The sequence below is a fragment of the Bos taurus genome, chromosome 2, assembly GCF_002263795.3.
Source record: "Bos taurus isolate L1 Dominette 01449 registration number 42190680 breed Hereford chromosome 2, ARS-UCD2.0, whole genome shotgun sequence".
In the NCBI taxonomy this organism is placed as follows: Eukaryota; Metazoa; Chordata; class Mammalia; order Artiodactyla; family Bovidae; genus Bos; species Bos taurus.
Window position 1 is genome coordinate 34,448,905 of NC_037329.1, and position 19,317 is coordinate 34,468,221.

The window sequence follows — 19,317 nt, forward strand, 5'->3', positions numbered from 1 at the left end:
TGAAAGAGTTTTCCACAATCGAATTTATATTGGTACAAAGTCAGGTGAAAGTCTTCTGGGATTCAATGAAAGAGTTTTTGTTTTTTTCAAAGAGAAAAATGACCCAGAGGCTTCTGGGTGATAGTATTGCCCCATTTTTTGGTTTAAGGTATGTTCACTCTGTAAAGGCTTATGAGCTTGTACACTTGTGATTTGGTACACGTTTCTGTATGTATGTGTTCTAAGTTTAAAAAGTTTACATGGAGAAGATGAGTTGAAAACTACTTACATTGAATTTTTTCTAATATTGCTTAACTCAGAGCAGTCTAAGACATATACCGTCAATTGAAAACAAAGGTTCTTAAGGTCACATATAGGTCAGTGTGAGGGTCCCCCACCTCCCTCGATACTACCAAGTTAAGAACCCCATTTGCTAGATTTTTTTTAAGTAAACCAATTGCCTTTTGATGTAAGGCTAAGACTAAGAAATAGATGCAAAGAATATTTTTCTTCTTTCTTTACCTGGATTCCAACCACACAATTTAGTGACAGAAAGACATCTTAGTCCTTCAAGGAAGAATTGCCTCATATTTCACAGTGTTGAGATAACTAATCAACACCCATCATAAGAAGGGATGTATTTAGAGAATGGTGTTTAAGTCCTCAGGTAGGGGGCCCAGAGATATTTCTCAGCCCTACACAGATGTTCTCCATGCTCCCATGTTTCTCTATTGCAGGGGCAGCCTCTCTAAACTGAAAAACATCTGGAGAGGTTTAAATTCAATTATGTTAAAAAAAAGTGCATCTGGGCTGCAAATTTTTATATACAGCTGTGAAAAAAACAGCCAGGATTTGTTTTCTGTGAATCATACAGACACACACACACACACACACACACACACACATACACACACACACAGACATAATTTTTATGGACTCCAAAACAAGTAAACCTTGTTCATCTGGCTCTTAAATTTAAAACGATAGATATTGATCTCAGGTGTTTATTTGATTGCTGGCAGCAATTAATCTTAATTTCTAAGAGAATGAAATAGAGAACAAATGGCAGGGTTTCACATTTGTGCGGTTACCTTCGTTTTCTATACACAGTGTGATACTAATTCGTGGACTTCCTCCATGCATTTTAGACAGTTTTCAAAAATGGGATTTGTGGACGACAAACGGATTGCAATTTGGGGCTGGGTGAGTACTTTGGCTGATGTGTTCCTTAGTGAATATAATCCAAAACAGGATAATTTACTTTTGTTTGTACATATTTGGAGGTGTAAATCACAACCATCATGTCCATCTAAGAAGGTCCAAATGTCTTAGATTTCTGGGCAATGAGTCCTTCCCAGGCTTACACTTTTGTTTATTACAATAGGGAAAGGAGGTGAGCAAGTAAGAAGAGGCAAGAAAGAGGGATAAAGAGAAGGAAAGATAGAGGGGGAGAGGGAAGGAGAGACACTTTTTCTCAGGAGTCCAAAAAAGTAAAAACTTAGAGTTTATTGCCTTTTTGTTTTGTTTTTTTTTCTTTAACTTTTTTTTGTTTTTGTTGTTTTGTTGTTAATTAGTACTACTCAGCAGAATGTCAATACTTTCCCTCTTACACCTACCAAGAAAAGGGACCTTGCAAGGCTCAGAACGGGTAGTCTTTAGATACTGCCCAATTAAGGCCAATTTAAACCTCCTCTATCCTGCTTTCTATCTCGAAAGAGGCACAGTATATAAAGATGTGAGAAATGTGGAAACTGCGACTTGCTTACCATATGTCCTTAATTCCTTTACCTCCATAAAAATAACTGTTTCCATTTCTTAGTCATACGGAGGGTACGTAACCTCAATGGTGCTGGGAGCAGGAAGTGGTGTGTTCAAGTGTGGAATAGCCGTGGCGCCTGTATCCAAGTGGGAGTACTATGGTAGGTGATGGCCCTCAGGTACAGAGATGCTGAGTGCGAACCTTCACATCTCAATGCCATAATCATTCTTTTTTAGTTCCCTGTTTCTACAGTGAAGAAGCTGATTCATCTTAGATGTACTTTATGGATACCTGTAATAAAACAGTCTCACTTCTTCTGCTGTTAGGAAAGGCTGGGTGGTATTAAATGCTGCTGCTGCTGCTAAGTCGCTTCAGTAGTGTCTGACTCTGTGCGACCCAATAGACGGCAGCCCACCAGGCTCCCCGTCCCTGGGATTCTCCAGGCAAGAACACTGGAGTGGGTTGCCATTTCCTTCTCCAGTGCGTGAAAGTGAAAAGTGAAAGTAAATGCTACCTACATATTTACTTAGCAACCAATTCTGTTTCCTAAATGTCTTATCAAGAAATTATGTTTTCCACATTTTAAAACATTCCCAATGCTACGGTTCTTCAGATACCCTTCCTTACCTTTATTCTACTTTGACTTTGGGGCTTCACATATTACAAGAATAAGAAAAGTATTTCTTTCCCTTCAGGTTAAGGTTGAATATAAAGTAGGATTTTGGGTGGAAAGAAGAGACTTTGGCAGGAGAACTCCTGGGGGCTTTGTTTCCACTAAGTAGGTGAAAGCCACTCTAGAATATTCTTTTCACCACTGAGAAAGTATTGTTCTCTCATACACATGTAAGGCTATGATTCCCAAGGGGAAGGGGGAAGCAGTGGAACTCTAGGTAGTGGGGAAGAGCCAGAGGTGGTGAAAAGATGAATTATTTTCCTGTATCTCTTCTGACCCCATCTCAAGTCGTCTATGCAGTATAATGATAGAATCATTGATAATGAGTATGCTTATTAAATATTTTATGCCTTAATGTATGGTAGTATATGGTAATACCAAAGCTGTGGAAAACTCCAAAGTCAAGAGAAGCCAATGTGTAAAAGATACATCATTGTCTTTCTATTGAAAAATATTGGAGAACATGGTTAGGATTGACCCTCACACAATAGATTTGTTTTCATATAATACTTTCCTGCTTGATACTAATTGTTCTTTATGATGGCTTATTTCTGGAGACCTCTGGTGGTCAGTAAGATAATAGAAACAGTCTTCATGAATTTGGAAATATATAATGGTAAGAAGAGTTCATTAAATGTATATGGACCAATCTAACAAGAACTTTCTAGAATTCCTACATATGTGAAAATTTGGACAATATTACTCAAAAATCAAATGGAAGGCGCGCATAAATGGTATTGCAAGACATACTTCTAAAAATTTACACCGACATTAGTGAAAGTGAAAGATTCCTAGTCATGTCTGACTCTTTGCAACCCCATGGACTATACAGTCCATGGAATTCTCCAGGACAGAATACTGGAGTGGGCAGCCTTTTCCTTCTCCAGGGGATCTTCCCAATACAGGGATCGAACCCAGGTCTCCTGCATTGCAGGCAGATGCTTTACCAACTGAGCTATCAGGGAAGCCCCACATTAACTCCCGACATTAAGCATTTTTTAAATAGTATTTTAAAAAATTTAGATCTTCTTACACAAGAAAACCTGGTTAGCATAATAAGAAAGGGCTATTATGTTCTAGGACAAGAAGAATTGTGCCTGTTTGGGGGAAAAATTACTTTGCCCTTAAAAGCTATTCCTACTCCCCCACCCCATTAAACGTACATTGCGTTATTTATATTTAACAAAAAATTAGGGTTAGGGTTAGGGTTAAAAGATGAACATTTTGGGAAAGTCTTATATTTTAAAGTGTGCTTTAAAATATTATATTTCCTACATTAGTGTCCTCTAGATATGTACAATTGCATATAGTCTATATTCACTTTAATCAAAATGAGAAAATAATAAAAACTCATTTTGGAGGAAAATATTTTGATTTCCATAGAAAGGGCCTGAGCAATATATATGGAACAGCTAATACTAGTTATCAATGCCAGTCATTCAAAAGGGTTAGAATGTTGCTTAATCTTATTGTTTTGATGATCTATTCTTCTAAATAATTAATTAAATTGGTATGGAAATACTGGTACAATTACAGTGACATCCATTAATTTATATAGCACAACGGAAACATATTATACTTATTTACTTACTGTAACCTGGCCATTTTTCAAAAAGTTATTTCACATTTTTAAAGTTATATTGGAATTCAGCAACAATACATTTTCTCACTGATATTTTAAGAAATATATATGTGTGTACATATAGCTATATGTATATATATATATCTCTGCACAAAATGAGAGAAAACAGATGTTTAACTTGCTTTATGATGGAGTAGCTGAGCCAGTGTGGTGTTGTACTTCAAATAATGATAACTGAATTTTTTCCTTTCAGTCTGTCCCTCCCCCACCTAAAAGAATATGTTTTAAATGAGCAACTAGTAATTGAAAATTATGAGGTGTTTCCAGTAGGAGAGAGAATATCCTAAAGTAGGGTATATACATATGTCAGGACCAAGAAATTCAAGACAATTTAGACATTAAATGACTTGCTAATCAAGATCTTTAAGGCAGTCAGATGTTTAATGTAGTGTCCTTGTCACTGAGCACTTCACATTTGACTTTTCTGCAGGTGGGTTATTGATTGGGTTTTAGGTCACCCTGTTTTGATCTCCCTCTGCCCTCCAGGGGAGGGCTAATGGGAACTGGTTACAGGGCTGAGTGTGGAAAGACAGGAGTCTGGATGCATCAACAAGCCAAGCAGAAACGATCTGAAGAAGATACTTCTGATGGTATAACACTGCGCAAATTAAGACATAAAGTAACCCAGTAAAAGGGGGTAAAGCTTTTATTGTATGAATTAAGTTTTTTTTTTCTTTTCTCCATCACAGACTCCGTGTACACAGAACGTTACATGGGTCTTCCAACTCCAGAAGACAACCTTGACTCTTACAGGGTAAGCGATGGTGAACTAGATCCATTTTATAACCTATTTATAAGTGGTATAAGAACATTTTTAAGTGAATCTATTCTAGAAAATATATATTTTTTTATTTCCAACAAAATTCTTGTTAAAAAAATAACACAGGTGGTTTAGAGTTACTCCAGTAGCTTCCCCTACTATATTCTGCATAATTACAGCCTTTATCGTATGCTATATAGGTCACAATATGCATTCATTTGGAAATACAAAGCAACACCAGATAATTACTTTAATTATAAAAAAATTTCCGTTTAGAAAACATGTCAAATTCAACATATTCCTTTAGAGCCCAGAAGACACTCTAAGTCTTTAACCACATATTAAAATTTCTTATGGTATTATCATAATTAAGATGTATGTACAAGCCTATAATTTTCTTATTCTTAGCCAAATGTGTACATTTTTTTTTCACACAAGACTTGAGTAAAGCAGGTGTCCTATTGGTGCAGGAGGGTAATACTCTGAAAAGCTCTTGAACCCAAATTACTGAATAGCATCCACCAGGCTGGTTGCTTGCTTGGAAGAGCCAGCGGGCAGGTTACTGCGCAGATGGGCTATAGCATCTGAAGTGGGGCCTGGGTGCAGCCATCATTGGCAGCCTGCATGCTAGTGTGGGTGCCACTGCAGGGCCAGGGCATCTCTTTGGTAGCACATTTGCTTCAGCTGGAATATCAGCCTAAGTACTAGGGACCCTTCAGGGCATTGCATCATTCCCCAAAACTTCCAGATTTTGTCATGTAAGTTGGAAACCCCTAAATGTACAGATGGCTGGGTCAGTCATCCGATGTTTACATTCTTCAGAGGATATTCAAAACTCTTCCCAGGACAGTGAATTAAAAAGAAAGAAAAACAATAACCCGTATAATTTAAGAGCATGACTTCTTCTCATCTGTGCCACAGCTCTCAGACGCTTGGGCTTTGTATTCATACATTGTATTCATACATTGGTATAAGCCATAGTTGTACATTTTTGTAAGATGTCATCATCGTTAGGGGTTCTGAAGCCATTTGATCAAAGCACAATAAAATGCAAATACAATTTCCAGTTTTGCTAGACATGTACAGTTTAGTTTTACATCTTCCTTTCAGCTTTATTTAGCAAGCCTTGTGTGGGGTGTAGCAGAGAGGGGTATGAGTACATTTGTGTCTGAGTGTGTGTTTTCATCTCTGTTTACCAGTCAAAATACAAAAGTAACAACTGTATAAAATAGATTGCTGATGAGAACCTACTATGTAGCACAGGGAACTCTACTTAATGCTCTGTTGTGACCTAAATGGGAAGGAAATCCAGAAAAAGAGGAGAAATGTAAACGCATAGCTATTCACTTTGCTATACAGCAGAAAATAACACAACATGATAAAGTAACTATACTGCAGTACTTTAAAAAGAAAAAAGAGAGAGAAAAGTAACAGCTTATGAAATGGGATGTATGAATCACCTTCTACTACAAAGCAGTCCCATAATCAGGTTGCCCTTATGTCTTCTGATTGTCCCACGTGATACTTTGGACTCAGTGTTTCCCATTCTTTCTCCTCCACATCCAATCAGCTGCTTTAGACATCCTTTCCCTGCTTCATGATCACATTGCTGATGCCGCGTGACCACCACCTTTCATAGTCATAACCCTGCTGTTCATTCCTTAGCTGGTGTCCCTACACTCCAGGCTGCATCGCACACAGAGGTAGGAGCTTAACCTATACTCACAGCACTTTCATGGACTTTTCCCATGGACTCAACTAAGTCCAGCTCTTATTCTTTAACCAAGTGTTTAATACCTTTCTTACAGCAGCCCTGGAATGTCATTTTCCCCCTTCCACCTCCATCTATTAGGTGGTGAAGGAAATGGCAACCCAGTCCAGTATTCTTGCCTGAAGAATTTCACAGACAGAGGAGCCTGGCCAGCTATAGTCCATGGGATCACAGGGAGTTGGACTCGACTGCAGGACTGTCACTCACTCCATCTATTAGGACACTTGTACTGCTCTCCTGGTGGACTAGCATCCTCTCTTTTGACTCACATGACGTTTTCCTTGTATATCTCTCAATCCTCAATTTATTGTTCTTGGATTCATAGTTATTTTGTACTCCTTTCTCCCCTCTCTGTTTTTTTTAATATAAATTTATTTATTTTAATTGGAGGTTAATTACTTTACAATATTGTATTGGTTTTGCCATACATCAACATGGATCCGCCACGGGTATACACGTGTTCCCCATCCTGAACCCCCCTCCCTCCCTTCCTCCCTCCCTGTACCATCCCTCTGGACATCCTCTGTTTTATTATTAGTCATTCATAGCTGTCCTCAATATTGTATTCTTTGGATCACCCAGTATAAAATAGAAACCTTTTATAAAACAGAAATCTTTTTTGATTTAATTTTAAAACTTCTTGAGTGGAAACATTGTTATAAAAACTATATATCTCCATCATCTCTCTCATTTTACAGCTCTAATTTTCTTGTCAGTGACCTAATCAGGATGCTTACACTTGAAAGCATCCCTCCTGTGGTGCGCCATATTTGGGCCATGGCTAAAAGTCTTTCTCAAATAATCCCAAAGTACTAAAAAAAAAATCCCCAAACATCAGAGGTATACTGCCCAGGACCCTCATCCTGACTCTAGATCCTGGTGGATGATAAGTCAAAGTTAATTTTAAAAATCCCATCTTGAAAATCTTTGAACCTCGAAGGACAGGGTGAAGTCCAAACCTTGATATCCAAGGAAGTCCATGGCACCTACCCTACTGCACTCCAAAGACATCAGCCAACAGGGTGTTTCCTCTTCAGTCAGTCCTCGCCCTAGAGGATAAATAGTTTTAATCTGCCATGTCAGCCTCTATCTTTTACCAGATTTTCCTAGAGTCTCCTGATTCCCATCCCCAACCCCCTCTTCTCCAACTCTGCCCCCCCACCGAGGTGGCCATTTTCCTCTCTCCCCTTAGGTGTTCTCCGCGTGAGGTAGTCATGTAAATAGAAGTCACTTCCTACTGCCGATGGCAACACACGCGCGCTGGGAGCACAGAGTCACTGTCTCACTTTGCTGCACAGATGGCTCCCGAGGACTGTTTAATCCTTCCACGCCAGGAGTCGGGTTTTCTTGGCACAAAATTCTCTGCTGGCAATGGACACATTAAAACTGCCAGTACCAGGGCGCTAAAGGTTCCCAATGTGTTGCTCAGAGGAATTATTTGGGTGGGCGATAGTTAAGGTGGGCAGGAGAAAGTGAGGTAAATGTATTCTCTGTACTGTTTCTGCCCTGTAAGTTGCCTCCTCAGAAAGTGGAGAACTGAATCTGAGTACCTATATTTGGTGCACAGCAGGCTTTAGAATAAAGCTGCCCTCCTTTGTTTTTTAAATGAGTCTGTGCTTTTGTCTCTGGCAGGAATACATTCAAAGATTCTATTTTCCTCTAAGGCCCCAGCTGCCCCTCTGGACCCCCATCTTCTTTTACTTTTCTTTCCCAGGTTGTTTTTATTTCCCCACATTCTCTCTCCTCCTCTCCTTCCCTCCTCCTACCCTCTTGGAAAAAACAAAGGAGACAATTCCTTACAGCCTTTCCCTGTTCTCTGTCTTCCCGTGGGTCAGGAGAGAAACATTTTGAAAGAGCCCTGTATAGGATAGCCTGTTGACTTTCTTCAGTACATCCAGGATAGGAATGACTGACGTGTGTAACAAGCAAGGTCTTGATCTTTGTACACTTTTTCAACTATAGAATCATTTATCTGTAACCAAAATTATAGCCTTTGGAAGAGAATATAATTTTTGATGAAACTCAGATGAGGAGAGGATTCATTATTAGGTCATTAATGACTAAGACTTGGAAGAATGTAGAGAAACACACCAAGAGAAGGACATTTTGTGAAATAAAGGTCATACTTACTATTTAGGAAAGGAACTTGAAGGAACCATTTGTATATGTAAATGGAACAAGTGGGGATGTCATGTATAGCTGTGCAGCTTGTGCACTGCTAGAGGCCAGTCAGCTCCATTCACTAAGGCATGCACCTCTGGGGCTGCATCCAACCAGAAGGCGTGCCTTTGTTTATTCTTACAAAGCCACCATATAGGTTATGGGACCCTGGGACTAAGGCTTGGACCCAATGCCGTGACATAAGCAGTGATCCATAAGACCCTTTTTGTAGATAATCACCCACCTACTGCCAAGTGGCAAGATAGAAGCACTTTTAAAGAATACTGGGCACTTAAAGAGGAAGAAGACATTCATGGCCCTTAAACTCCAAGGAGCTGGTCCCAGAAGCTCTAAGCAGGCAGGCAAAGTAGAGGGATGACAGTGAAGCTAATAGGGCAGTGAAACTCTGTGGAAGCACTTTTCTTTCTGCTGAAAGTCTCAGTCAGAGTCTCAGTCCATAGCCAATAGAAATGGCAACAGATTTGAGCAAAAGAATCAGACAGACAATAAGATTATGCTCACCCCCAGTGTGTGCTTGACTCTGCAACCCATGGACTATAACCCACCAGGCTCCTCTGTCCATGGGATTTCCCAGGCAAGAATACTGGAGTGGATTGCCATTTCATACTCCAGGGGATCTTCTCAACCCAGGGATAGAACCCTCGTCTCTTGTGTATCCTACACTGGGGGGTGGATTCTTTACCACTTCACTGCCTGGGAAGCCGTCACCCCCAATAGCAATAAGCAAATAGCAACCATGGCCCCACCCTGAGGAGTGGGTTCCTAACAGTGATGAATACTTTCTACATGGCCAGTCACAATTTCTACAAGGCCAAGCAAATCTGTGAAAAATCATTAACAGGGTAGACTTTCATTCACCTATTTGAGGTCCCTGGTGTTTTAGTTGTTCAAAAGTTGGTGACCTTGTTGGTGGGACAAAGTATAGGGTCAAAATTTTTGAAGAGAAATGAAAGTAGTAATAAAGCATGAACTCGAACATGACAGAGTGCCCAATATATATGGAAAAGGTTAGTGATTTCCAGATTGTGACTGTGGAGCCCCAGCATGCTTCCGAGCAGGTAGTGGGGAAGGGAAGTGGCTGAGAAGCTGGGATTTCACCTTCCCCTCTACTCCTCTCAACCAAGGGGGACTCAGTTTCATTTATTTCATTCATTTTTTTATTCACTCATTAAGTGCTTCTATGACCAGATGGGCTTCCCTGGTGGTTCAAGTGGTAAAGAATCTGCAGGAGGCCCAGGTTCAATCCCTGAGTCTGGAAGATTCCATATAGAAGGGAATGGCTACCAACTCCAGTTTTCTTTCCTGGCAAATTCCATGGCGGGAGCCTGGTGGACTATAACCCGTGGGGTTGCAGAGTCAGACACAACTGAGTCACTAGCACTTCACTGTTCTAAGCTCTTTACATGGATTATTAGGTCCAGTTCTCCCTCAAATTCTCTGAGATAAGTGCTTTAATTATCTCCATTTTATTGACCCAGAAACTGAGGTGCAGTGATGTTATATAAGATGTAGCTACTGAGGGGTAGGAAAGGCAGAGGGCACTTATCTGGAGCCAGTCAAGGAAGACTGTGGGAGATACAGAGGAAGAGCATAGGTGCTTCCCATAGGCTGCCCGAGGGGTGAGGCAGAGGAGCACAGAAGAGGAGTGGTGGGCAGAGCTGTTTTCCGGGGATTTGTGAAGCAGATCGGATGAACCGAGGGATAACACAGAGCAGGGCTGTGGGAAGAGCAGGCCAAATGGTGGCTAGTAAGGCAGGATGGGAGGCTGGGGAGGGAACGGATTCACAGAGAGCAGCATCAGATCAAGGGCAAGAGAAATGAGGCCCGAGTCCTGAGCCTTGTTGCCAGGAGAAGAGGGCAGCCTGGAACACACAGAAGGGACTGATTTAACTTGTAGAGGAGATTTATTTTGCATTTTGCTCAGAATTTGATAGGCTTTTGGCAAGTGTACGAAACAGTCATAGATTTGGCAGTCTTCTGCTAGCAGATTTGAAATGTTCAATCCTTAAGAACTGCTGCATCGTTAGGTTATGCAAAACAGGGTGCAATTTTGTAAATATGCCATCTTGTACTGATTTGACATTTGTTCTATTATCCCAGAATATGCCAAAGGGAGAGAGACCTTCAGATTTAAGCCAAACCTTAACTTGTTTGTTGAGTGCTGATAAAATGTTGACTGCTGTGTGATCTTTAAAGAAGCCAGTGTTGCTGGGTGAGGCCTGAGGTAGGGCCCCCTGTCGGCGGATAGGGACTGTCTCCTTGGTACAGCTGTTTGAGTGATGTCAACTAATAAAACACCTGATGTGCGGGGTTGAATTAATTTTTTCTTAAAAATTTTTGTGGCCTTTGTCATGGCATGAATGGTGCTTCCTTAAATAGCTTCACTTAATATTACTTATGAGGCTTTGACGGCAAGTGGGAGTCTGCGCAGGGCAAGTCAGCATACTCAGGGTGCTCTCTCATTGACGTAATGGGGTGTCCATTAGACCAGTGGCTGCTCTTTCTACCAGATAACGATGAGTTATTTGGCTGTGAAGTAAAGGGACATTAGAATATGATGTTAAGAGGTGAGGACTTTTGAGTTTGACCTGTGCTCAAATTCTGTTTCCACCATCTATTCGCTTGAAGAGGTTACTAAATCCCTGTGAACTGCTGTCTCCTCATCTGGATGATAGGGATAATCAGACCTGTCTCATGAGGTTATTGAAAGGATTAAAGGAGACACCTGAGCCTGCCATGAAGTAAGCTTTCAAAAACATGGCAGCTGCCACCATTATCCTTGGGAAGCAAACTGTCCTTCTGGTTCCTGGATGGCACAAGGGGTAGCTTAAAAATTGTTAGACCTTCTGTTTCTCACAGTACTTCCCCACTCTTATCAGCTCTCTCTTTTATTTCAAAAATACAAAGATTTATTTGTTGGAAGGTAACTGAAGAACCAGCATGATCCAACGAGCAGCTACAGATGGTTCTTCTTGGGGCTTGAAGGAAAAGCTCCTCGCAGAGATGCTGAGGATCGGCGCTGCCACTGGTCCAGTCCTTCCCACTTCGCTTTGCCAGGCTGTTGCTGGCAGCGGGGGTCTCCGGAAGTTTCTAGCCTCGGGAGAGTGCCAACTGCACCACCATTGCATCCCTGCCCATTTATCACTCTAAGCTTCCTTTTTAGGAGCTGGTGACAGACTATTCGGCTTCTAACTTAGTCATCCATTTCCTTTTTTATTTCTGTTTCCATCGATAGGCAAGTGGGGATTATCCTATTTTGGTGGGTTGAATTAGCACAATTAAATTATTTCTGGTCATTAATCCTCCCTTAAATTAGTGCCTGCATTTCTTTCACTGGCTTTGGCTGCTGCCCTTCACTGGTTAAAGTGTGCCATACAGCGGGCTGCCAGGAGTCTTTCTCTTCAGAGAAGCCAGAGTGCTCAGTCTGGTAGGGAAGGATCAGTGTTCTGGAGGCAGGGGGACACAGCTGCATCTTTCCCAGGGGGGCGGGGAAATGTTCTCAGCAGCCTGAGAGCCTTGAAATGGGTGTGTGCCTGAGGCTGCCTGGCTCCCACGCACGGAGAGGTCCCAATGATGCATCCCCAGCGAGCAGGGGGACGTGCACATTGGAAATGACACTCTTATCTTGTGGTTGCAGGGGAAGCCTTTGTTTTATTTTTCGCTTGCTGCATTAAAGTATTTGTCTTTCTTTCTTTGTAGTGTAATATTGTTAATGTAAAACAATTTGCATCATGACACTTTTATCACAGTTTTCGTCTTTTTCTCAGTATGTTGCATTTCTCACCATGTCTAGTTCATCACAGCTACAGTGTGTACATCACAACATTTATCTTAGGCTCAGGGTTTTACTTGTTTATAAAAATTGTCTTCTTTCAGCCTGTATTCACTCCATTTAAGAAAAAAAAAAGGCAGCCAGAAACTGTTTTGGTCCAAACTCCAGTAGTTATCACATTCCTTGCTAACTGTCCTGCGTATTTATATGTCTCCTAACTATTACTCTATGTTTCAATGACATTTCTCAGTTTTATGGCTCAGGGAGGTTGTGAAGTAGCTTTTGCTCTGCACTCTGCCAAGCAAGGAAGCCCTGGGAGGCTTTCAGAGGTGGGGGGCGGGGGGAGGTGACACAGCTGTATATTCGGGTCAGGTCTAGATGTTAAAGTTGACTGTCTTTGGCAAGTGAAGAACTTGCTTCTCGGGAGAAACAAGGTGAAGGAAACAACTGCGCAGGCGCAGGACGGACTCGGGCGCCAGGGCCTGGGGCTCCCTCGACTGTCAGCGTTCACTGTCCGTGTGTCAGCCCCAGCCTCTGCCGGCGCCAGGTTTGAATCCTACACTGGCCTTTTTGGTAGATTGATTTTGACCCTTTCCTCTCTCCGGGGCAGAACATCGCTCGGGATTCTATTGCTGCGATAGGCGCCGCATCAGCCACACAGTCCAAAAATGCCTCATAAATTTCGCAGGGCCATGCAAGGGTGCTCTCTTCCAATGAAGGCTCTCTTCCGATGAATTCTAAGGAGGCCATGAGCACGCAGGCGCAAAGAATACCCCGTGTGTCGTTTACGGCAAATCCCAGGACAGTTCAGTAACAATTTCTTTACTCCTGTATTTTTGCTGGAAGATCACATCATAAGTAGCTTGGAACTTTACTAGAGACTCAGTGCAGCTTAGGAGGTAAAAGAGGTTCTACCGTCAGACTTTTTGTCCAGCTCAGATTTCCTCCTGTAACCTGGTGCACTTGATTGTCTCCATGTAGAAGTGGGATTGCTATTAATAGACCTATCTCGTAGGAACGTCATTAAATAGAGCGGTGCTTTGATAAATCCTTTAAGATGCTTAGCAGAGTGACTGGCACAGAGCACACAGTAAATGTCAGCTGTTATTACTAATGGCATTGTGCATGGATTGAAAGTGGGCAAAGCATATTTTGGTAAATTTCAGAATGAGAATATTTTATTTCACTTCCCCTAGCTGTTCCCACTTGCCTCTGCAAAAGTAGGACGGAATATAGTGAACAGTACAATATAAGTGGTTACCTTTCTTTCATTTATCCCTTTAATTGATATTTAGCACTGTATTAAATGCTCAGAATAATGAACAATATAGACAAATTCCTTTTCTCATGGAGTTTATTGTTTAGTTGGGTATATAACAAATATTGACTGACAATGAATAAATGAATGCATAGAAGAATGGATGGAGTAACATTGGGATGGATGAACAGATGAAGGGATGGATGAATTCATATGGGACATCTCACCAGATAACACATTCCCCTAAAAATACAGTAAAATAAGAGTGTGACTTTTAATAAGTCCTAGATGTTTCTCCTGAAGTTTGTGGGTAAATTCTCAATTGGGTCAGAATTGGCATATGGTCAGGACAAGTGGGACCCAGCCTGCACAGAGTAAGAGGGCCTTTGCACTGTTTTCTGGGACAAGATCACTTTGTCACTGCAAACATGTTGGGTGACTTTGTCCTGAAAGCCGTAGACAGAATGTCTTTTTTCCAGAAACACTGTTACAGCATCCTGACATCAGTGTCAGTAATTTAACCTTAAAAAAAAGCCACGTCTCTTGATTCCAATTTCAGTGACAGTAAGAGGAGTTAATCTTCCTCCCGTTTCAAACAAAACAGTGCTCAGCAGCATGTCTCCTGGTGCACAGTTCACTGATACTGAAGCTGGGGCTAGAATACAAACACTCGGACCATAGCCTCATCCTCTTCCTGCCAGACCTTCAGGGTTCCCATCCTGATGTTAGCTACAAAGATATCTGTAAAACATAAACCTTGCCTCTCATAAAGTTGACCTGATTCACCAAGATGCTGCAGGACAAGTTGACTGATCTGAAATCTGTCGGGAGGCTAATGGCCCTTCCTCTGCCCAACTCACAATGAGACAACAAAAGTAGGCTCCAGCTCACCCCTTCCCAAAGTCACTACAATGTCTGTGACATTTTTACCTTCATCCCAACTCTGCAAACATCTCCAAATTAAGACCGGATGACTAGTTCCATACTTTCAAAACGTTTTCATTCGAGACCCCAGCCTCATTTTAGAAGTCCTTCCTAAGGTTATGAAGCAGCCTTCAAAAAGCTGGCCTCCCAATTTTTTCTCCTAATTACCTGGCTTGGTGCAATAGTGACATTTTCCTCAGGACAGAATGAGGCAGGCCACCAGCCACCGATGACTTTCTAAGGCCGTATTTGATCTTTGTCACCCCTCTACCCTCCCGTATGTTACATTTGCCTAGGTTTCAAACATCTGTTTCAAAAAAGGTAATGCCTGCTTCTCATTCAGAGCCTAGCAATGTGGACCAAAGTTCATATGACATATTGCAGAGTATGTTTAGTTGCAAATGCTATGTACAGGCTCTTTGAAATGTAGCATGTATGGCACCATGTGACACATGGTTGCCATGGCAATACACTTTTTGGCTGAACTACAGCATAAGCCCATGGAACATACATTACTAATATGAGACTCTGCCCTGTGCTAATGCATAGGACCCAGCCAATCTGGGATCTGGGACTCGAGGGGTTTTGCATGCAGCCTGGGTGGCAGGTGCCCTCTTCTGCATTTGCAGGGAAGATGTGGCATTCTCCCTTTCCAGTCCTTCTCCCAAGCACAGGGCATGCTGTGCATTCTGCCTTGCATGGAGACAGCATTTGCTTGAATATCGGTTTGCTATATTTTGTATCAAAGGGGGCCCCAGCTGAAAACATTTTATTTTGTAAACTGAAGTGAAAAATCAGTTTATGGCAGATCTTTTTTTGAATAATGACATTCTTTTTCCCAATTCCAGAATTCAACAGTCATGAGCAGAGCTGAAAATTTTAAACAAGTTGAGTACCTCCTTATTCATGGAACAGCAGATGGTGAGTTTCAGTTAATTAGACTTTTTAGTATCACAGACAGGTTTGCAATTTCACTACTGACAAAACAAAAGCATGAGGGGCAAGACTGTTACATTTACTTCAATAAAACAGTGTTGCTTTCCACAACTCACTTGTCTTGGGATAAATGGGATGCTGAGTCCTAGAACTTCAGACAGTCCCCTTTCTTCCTGTGCCTTTTCCTACCATAAAAGTGGAGCAGCTATTAGTTACTTTCTGTTTCCTTTCTCTCCCTGCAGATAACGTGCACTTTCAGCAGTCAGCTCAGATCTCCAAAGCCCTGGTGGATGCTGGAGTGGATTTCCAGTCAATGGTATGTAGCAAAGCTTCCTGCAAGGGGAAGGAACTTCCTGGTGGGGTCTGGTTCCCCTCTCACGATTACTTCTCTCATCAAGGTCCCAGGAGAAAGGGACAAAAGCAAAAAAGAGTCTTATTTTTCTAGTAAGAAGTTGAAGAAGTGATATACTTGAGCCAGAAACACAGTCATGTTCAATATCAGTTAGGGGTTGAAAAGCACAATATTGCGTATCTTGTGAGCATCAGATCCCTAGTCTTGTGATTGCTCTTCTAGCCCTATGATTGTCCCATCTCTCCCTAATTTGACTCAAAAGTAATCACTTACCCAGTGAAAAGTATGGCAAAGTAATTCTAAAGTGAAAGCAGCATGATAATCGCACAGCTCAAATATGAAAATCCATCTCTAGTACGTGTTCCTAGCCCTTCTAACAAAGGTGGGGTATAATAATCAGCAAGTTTCAGTTTCTGCAGCTTCCATGTTATCTTTTGTTGAGCAACTACAGGTAATAAACAATTAGGCTGGGTTTATAAAGTCAGAAATGGCTAGAGAGTTGTTGCCTGTTCAGAGGATGTTTCTAGGTACTAAGCAAAATTCATTTTACGCACTATTTTCAGATTAAGAGAAAAAAAAAGATTTATGTGTGTGTTGCACTAAATATATTTGTGTTAAGAGCTTTCTTGTCTGTATTAGCTTTAATAGCCTGCTTTCCCTCGCTCTCTTTTAACATACACACTTTGCTCTGTGCTCAGTTCAAGCAGTACCTACTGTATTTAAAAGCGGGACAGTCATTTGATACCAGAAAACATGGCATATATTTTCGAGGTTAGATTCTTATGAGGTTATGGTATAAAGACATGATACTTTAAGCAATTTTTGAAAGTTAATTTATGTCTCCATGATATATGTTTTCCTGGCAGTGACTTCCCACTTGTTTAACATGGTGGTATGAGTTGATAAATTTTTGCCTCAGGTCATCAACTCTTCCTAAATACATGTCAGACATACAGATAAGAAATTCCAGTGAAAAATCTTACGTGTTTGAAAAGAATACATTTGATTTTTGACTTCACTTATGCTAAACATATATATGGAATATGGAAGTAGATTTTTCTAGTTCCTTAGTAATATACATTAGGAAAAATTGCTTTTTAAAAACATTTAATAGTTTTTTTTACTGCAGTGGAGGAGAAACTTAACAGGTGATAGCACTTAATTAAAGTGGGCTTTATGGGAAAACATTCCATCCTATGCATGATGAATTTCTAAGTGTCCTTTGAGTCAAATTTGAAAATGGACTTAGATATTTTCATGTAATACACATATCCTTAAAGCAGTGTGCAGTGAAGTCAAACTCATGGTGAGTTGTCTCAGCACTTAGCAGGGACAATTGGAGACTCCTGCAAGACAGAGCCTACATGTCTTGGAAAAGCTCTGGGTGGGGGGAGAGGGGGATAAGAAAACCTGTTTGATCATGTTTCAGTTTACAAACTGATTGAGGAGTTAAAACATGTGTGTTATGCCATGTATGCTCATGAGAACTCATTTGGATTAAAAAAAAAAAGGGCAACTGACTTCCTAATTCTGACCTCTCTCTTTTGTCTCTCCAGTGGTATACAGATGAAGACCACGGGATCGCCAGCAGCACAGCACACCAACACATATACACCCACATGAGCCACTTCCTAAAACAATGCTTCTCTCTACTTTAGCATCTCAAAATGGCATGCCATTTAAAGCTTGTGAAAAGCTACTTTTGCTCTCATTATCTCAAAACTGCACTGTCAGGATGATGCCTTAAAAAAAAAAAACAAACACTCAAATCAAGAAATTTAAGTTTACCTTGTCCCCAAATTTCATATCTATAACCTGAAGTAGGGACTTCTGTCTTTGCAACAGACTTACCTTATGGAAATTTCAGTCTGTTTTTTTTTATTATTATTTAAAATAATTTCCATATCAGTTGGTGAAACAACTAAGAATTGTTTTTATGGGAGCTTTGCAGAGGTTCCCTGAGCAGCATTATTTTCTAACTGAACTAGTGCAAATTTTGTTCTCTTCTTTGAAGGAATGGCAGGATGTGGGCAGTGATGTCACTGAGGCAGGGGTAAGAAAAGAGGGGTTAGGAAGAGAAGCTGGCAGGGCAAGGCTGTGAACCCGAGTCCAAGCCTGCTGACCCAACCACGCTACTGTCAGCTCCTCAGAGAAGAGCTGTTCACAGCCAGACTGGCACAGTTTTCTGAGAAAGACCATTCAAACAGTCTCAGGAAATCATAAATGCAAAGCACTGACTTCTGAGTAAAACCACAGCAGTTGAATAGACTCCAAAGAAATGAGAGGGAAACTGCCAACAATGCAAGGCCCCCAGGTGCCAGTTATGGCTATAGGTGCTACAAAAACACAGAAAGGGTGATGGGAAAGCATTGTAAATGTGCTTTAAAAATACTGATGTTTCCTAGTGAGAGAAGCAGCTTGGAAGGGAGATGTGAACACATCAGCTTGCCCTGTTAGGATATGAAAATATTTGTATTGCAAATCCTAACTTGAAGGAGTCTTTGCATCAGTTTTTCTTACTTCATTTCTTTGAGCATCTAATTAAAAAGAATATTTTAACTTTCTTGGACTTGTTTTTAAAAATTGAAAATAAGCTACAAATGTATATAGTATGATTCCCATTCTATATACTGTGGAATTTCTCCTGGTCAGTAATAAATATGCCTTCATTTTTTTCAGAGGTGTTCTGTGTCTTGAATCAGACCTAAACTATATTGGCATATGGACATGCTTACCCAGAAAGGCTCTTGTTTATTTTGCTTGTTATCCCAAACTGCCTTGTAAACATGGAGAGGGTTCAGCTTTTGTAAGAAACAGATACAAAGAAATGTGCTAAATTAAGCAGTTCATAGGGTTTTAATCTAATATCTCTCTATATACAATTTATATTATCATACTTATATATAAGCTTTTAAAAGTCAACTTAAAGTAATTTTGGTTATTTATGTAGTATATAATTTATAATTTCATTCCAGGGAACTATGATGAGGCACATAATATCAAAAATATCATCTTGATAGCCCAGATGGCTTAGTGGAAGTTTAAAAAAGTCAACAACTTAAGTGTTCAACTAATTATTTTTGGTTGACATAACTATATTAATGAAACCATAGATTTAAGATGCTGAATTTAGCCTAGCAAAGTCAAGTCTCGATAAATGAGAACACATAATATTTTTGTTCAATTATTTGTAAAATGGCCTCATTTTTAACAATTGATTTTATAAACTCAAACATAGTTAGAAAAAGTTGTCACAGACAGGATGAGCTACAGCACAAAAATCTAAATAGAAGAATTGGAAAAAAATTTA

The 19,317-nt window shown here is 40.6% G+C and overlaps 1 protein-coding gene across 2 annotated transcripts in view; it reads left to right on the forward strand.

Annotated features, from left to right (window-relative positions):
* The window catches only part of DPP4 (dipeptidyl peptidase 4), an 84,739-nt gene extending 66,054 nt beyond the window's left edge, over positions 1-18,685 (forward strand). Inside the window, 6 exon segments of one of the 2 annotated variants that reach the window (NM_174039.3) lie at positions 1,128-1,182; positions 1,799-1,898; positions 4,743-4,807; positions 15,568-15,640; positions 15,898-15,971; positions 17,564-17,764. In NM_174039.3, coding sequence (NP_776464.1) covers positions 1,128-1,182; positions 1,799-1,898; positions 4,743-4,807; positions 15,568-15,640; positions 15,898-15,971; positions 17,564-17,665 — 469 coding nt within the window. In that variant the 3' untranslated portion in view covers positions 17,666-17,764. 2 annotated transcript variants of the gene reach the window in all.
* The last annotated feature ends 632 nt before the right edge of the window (positions 18,686-19,317 follow it).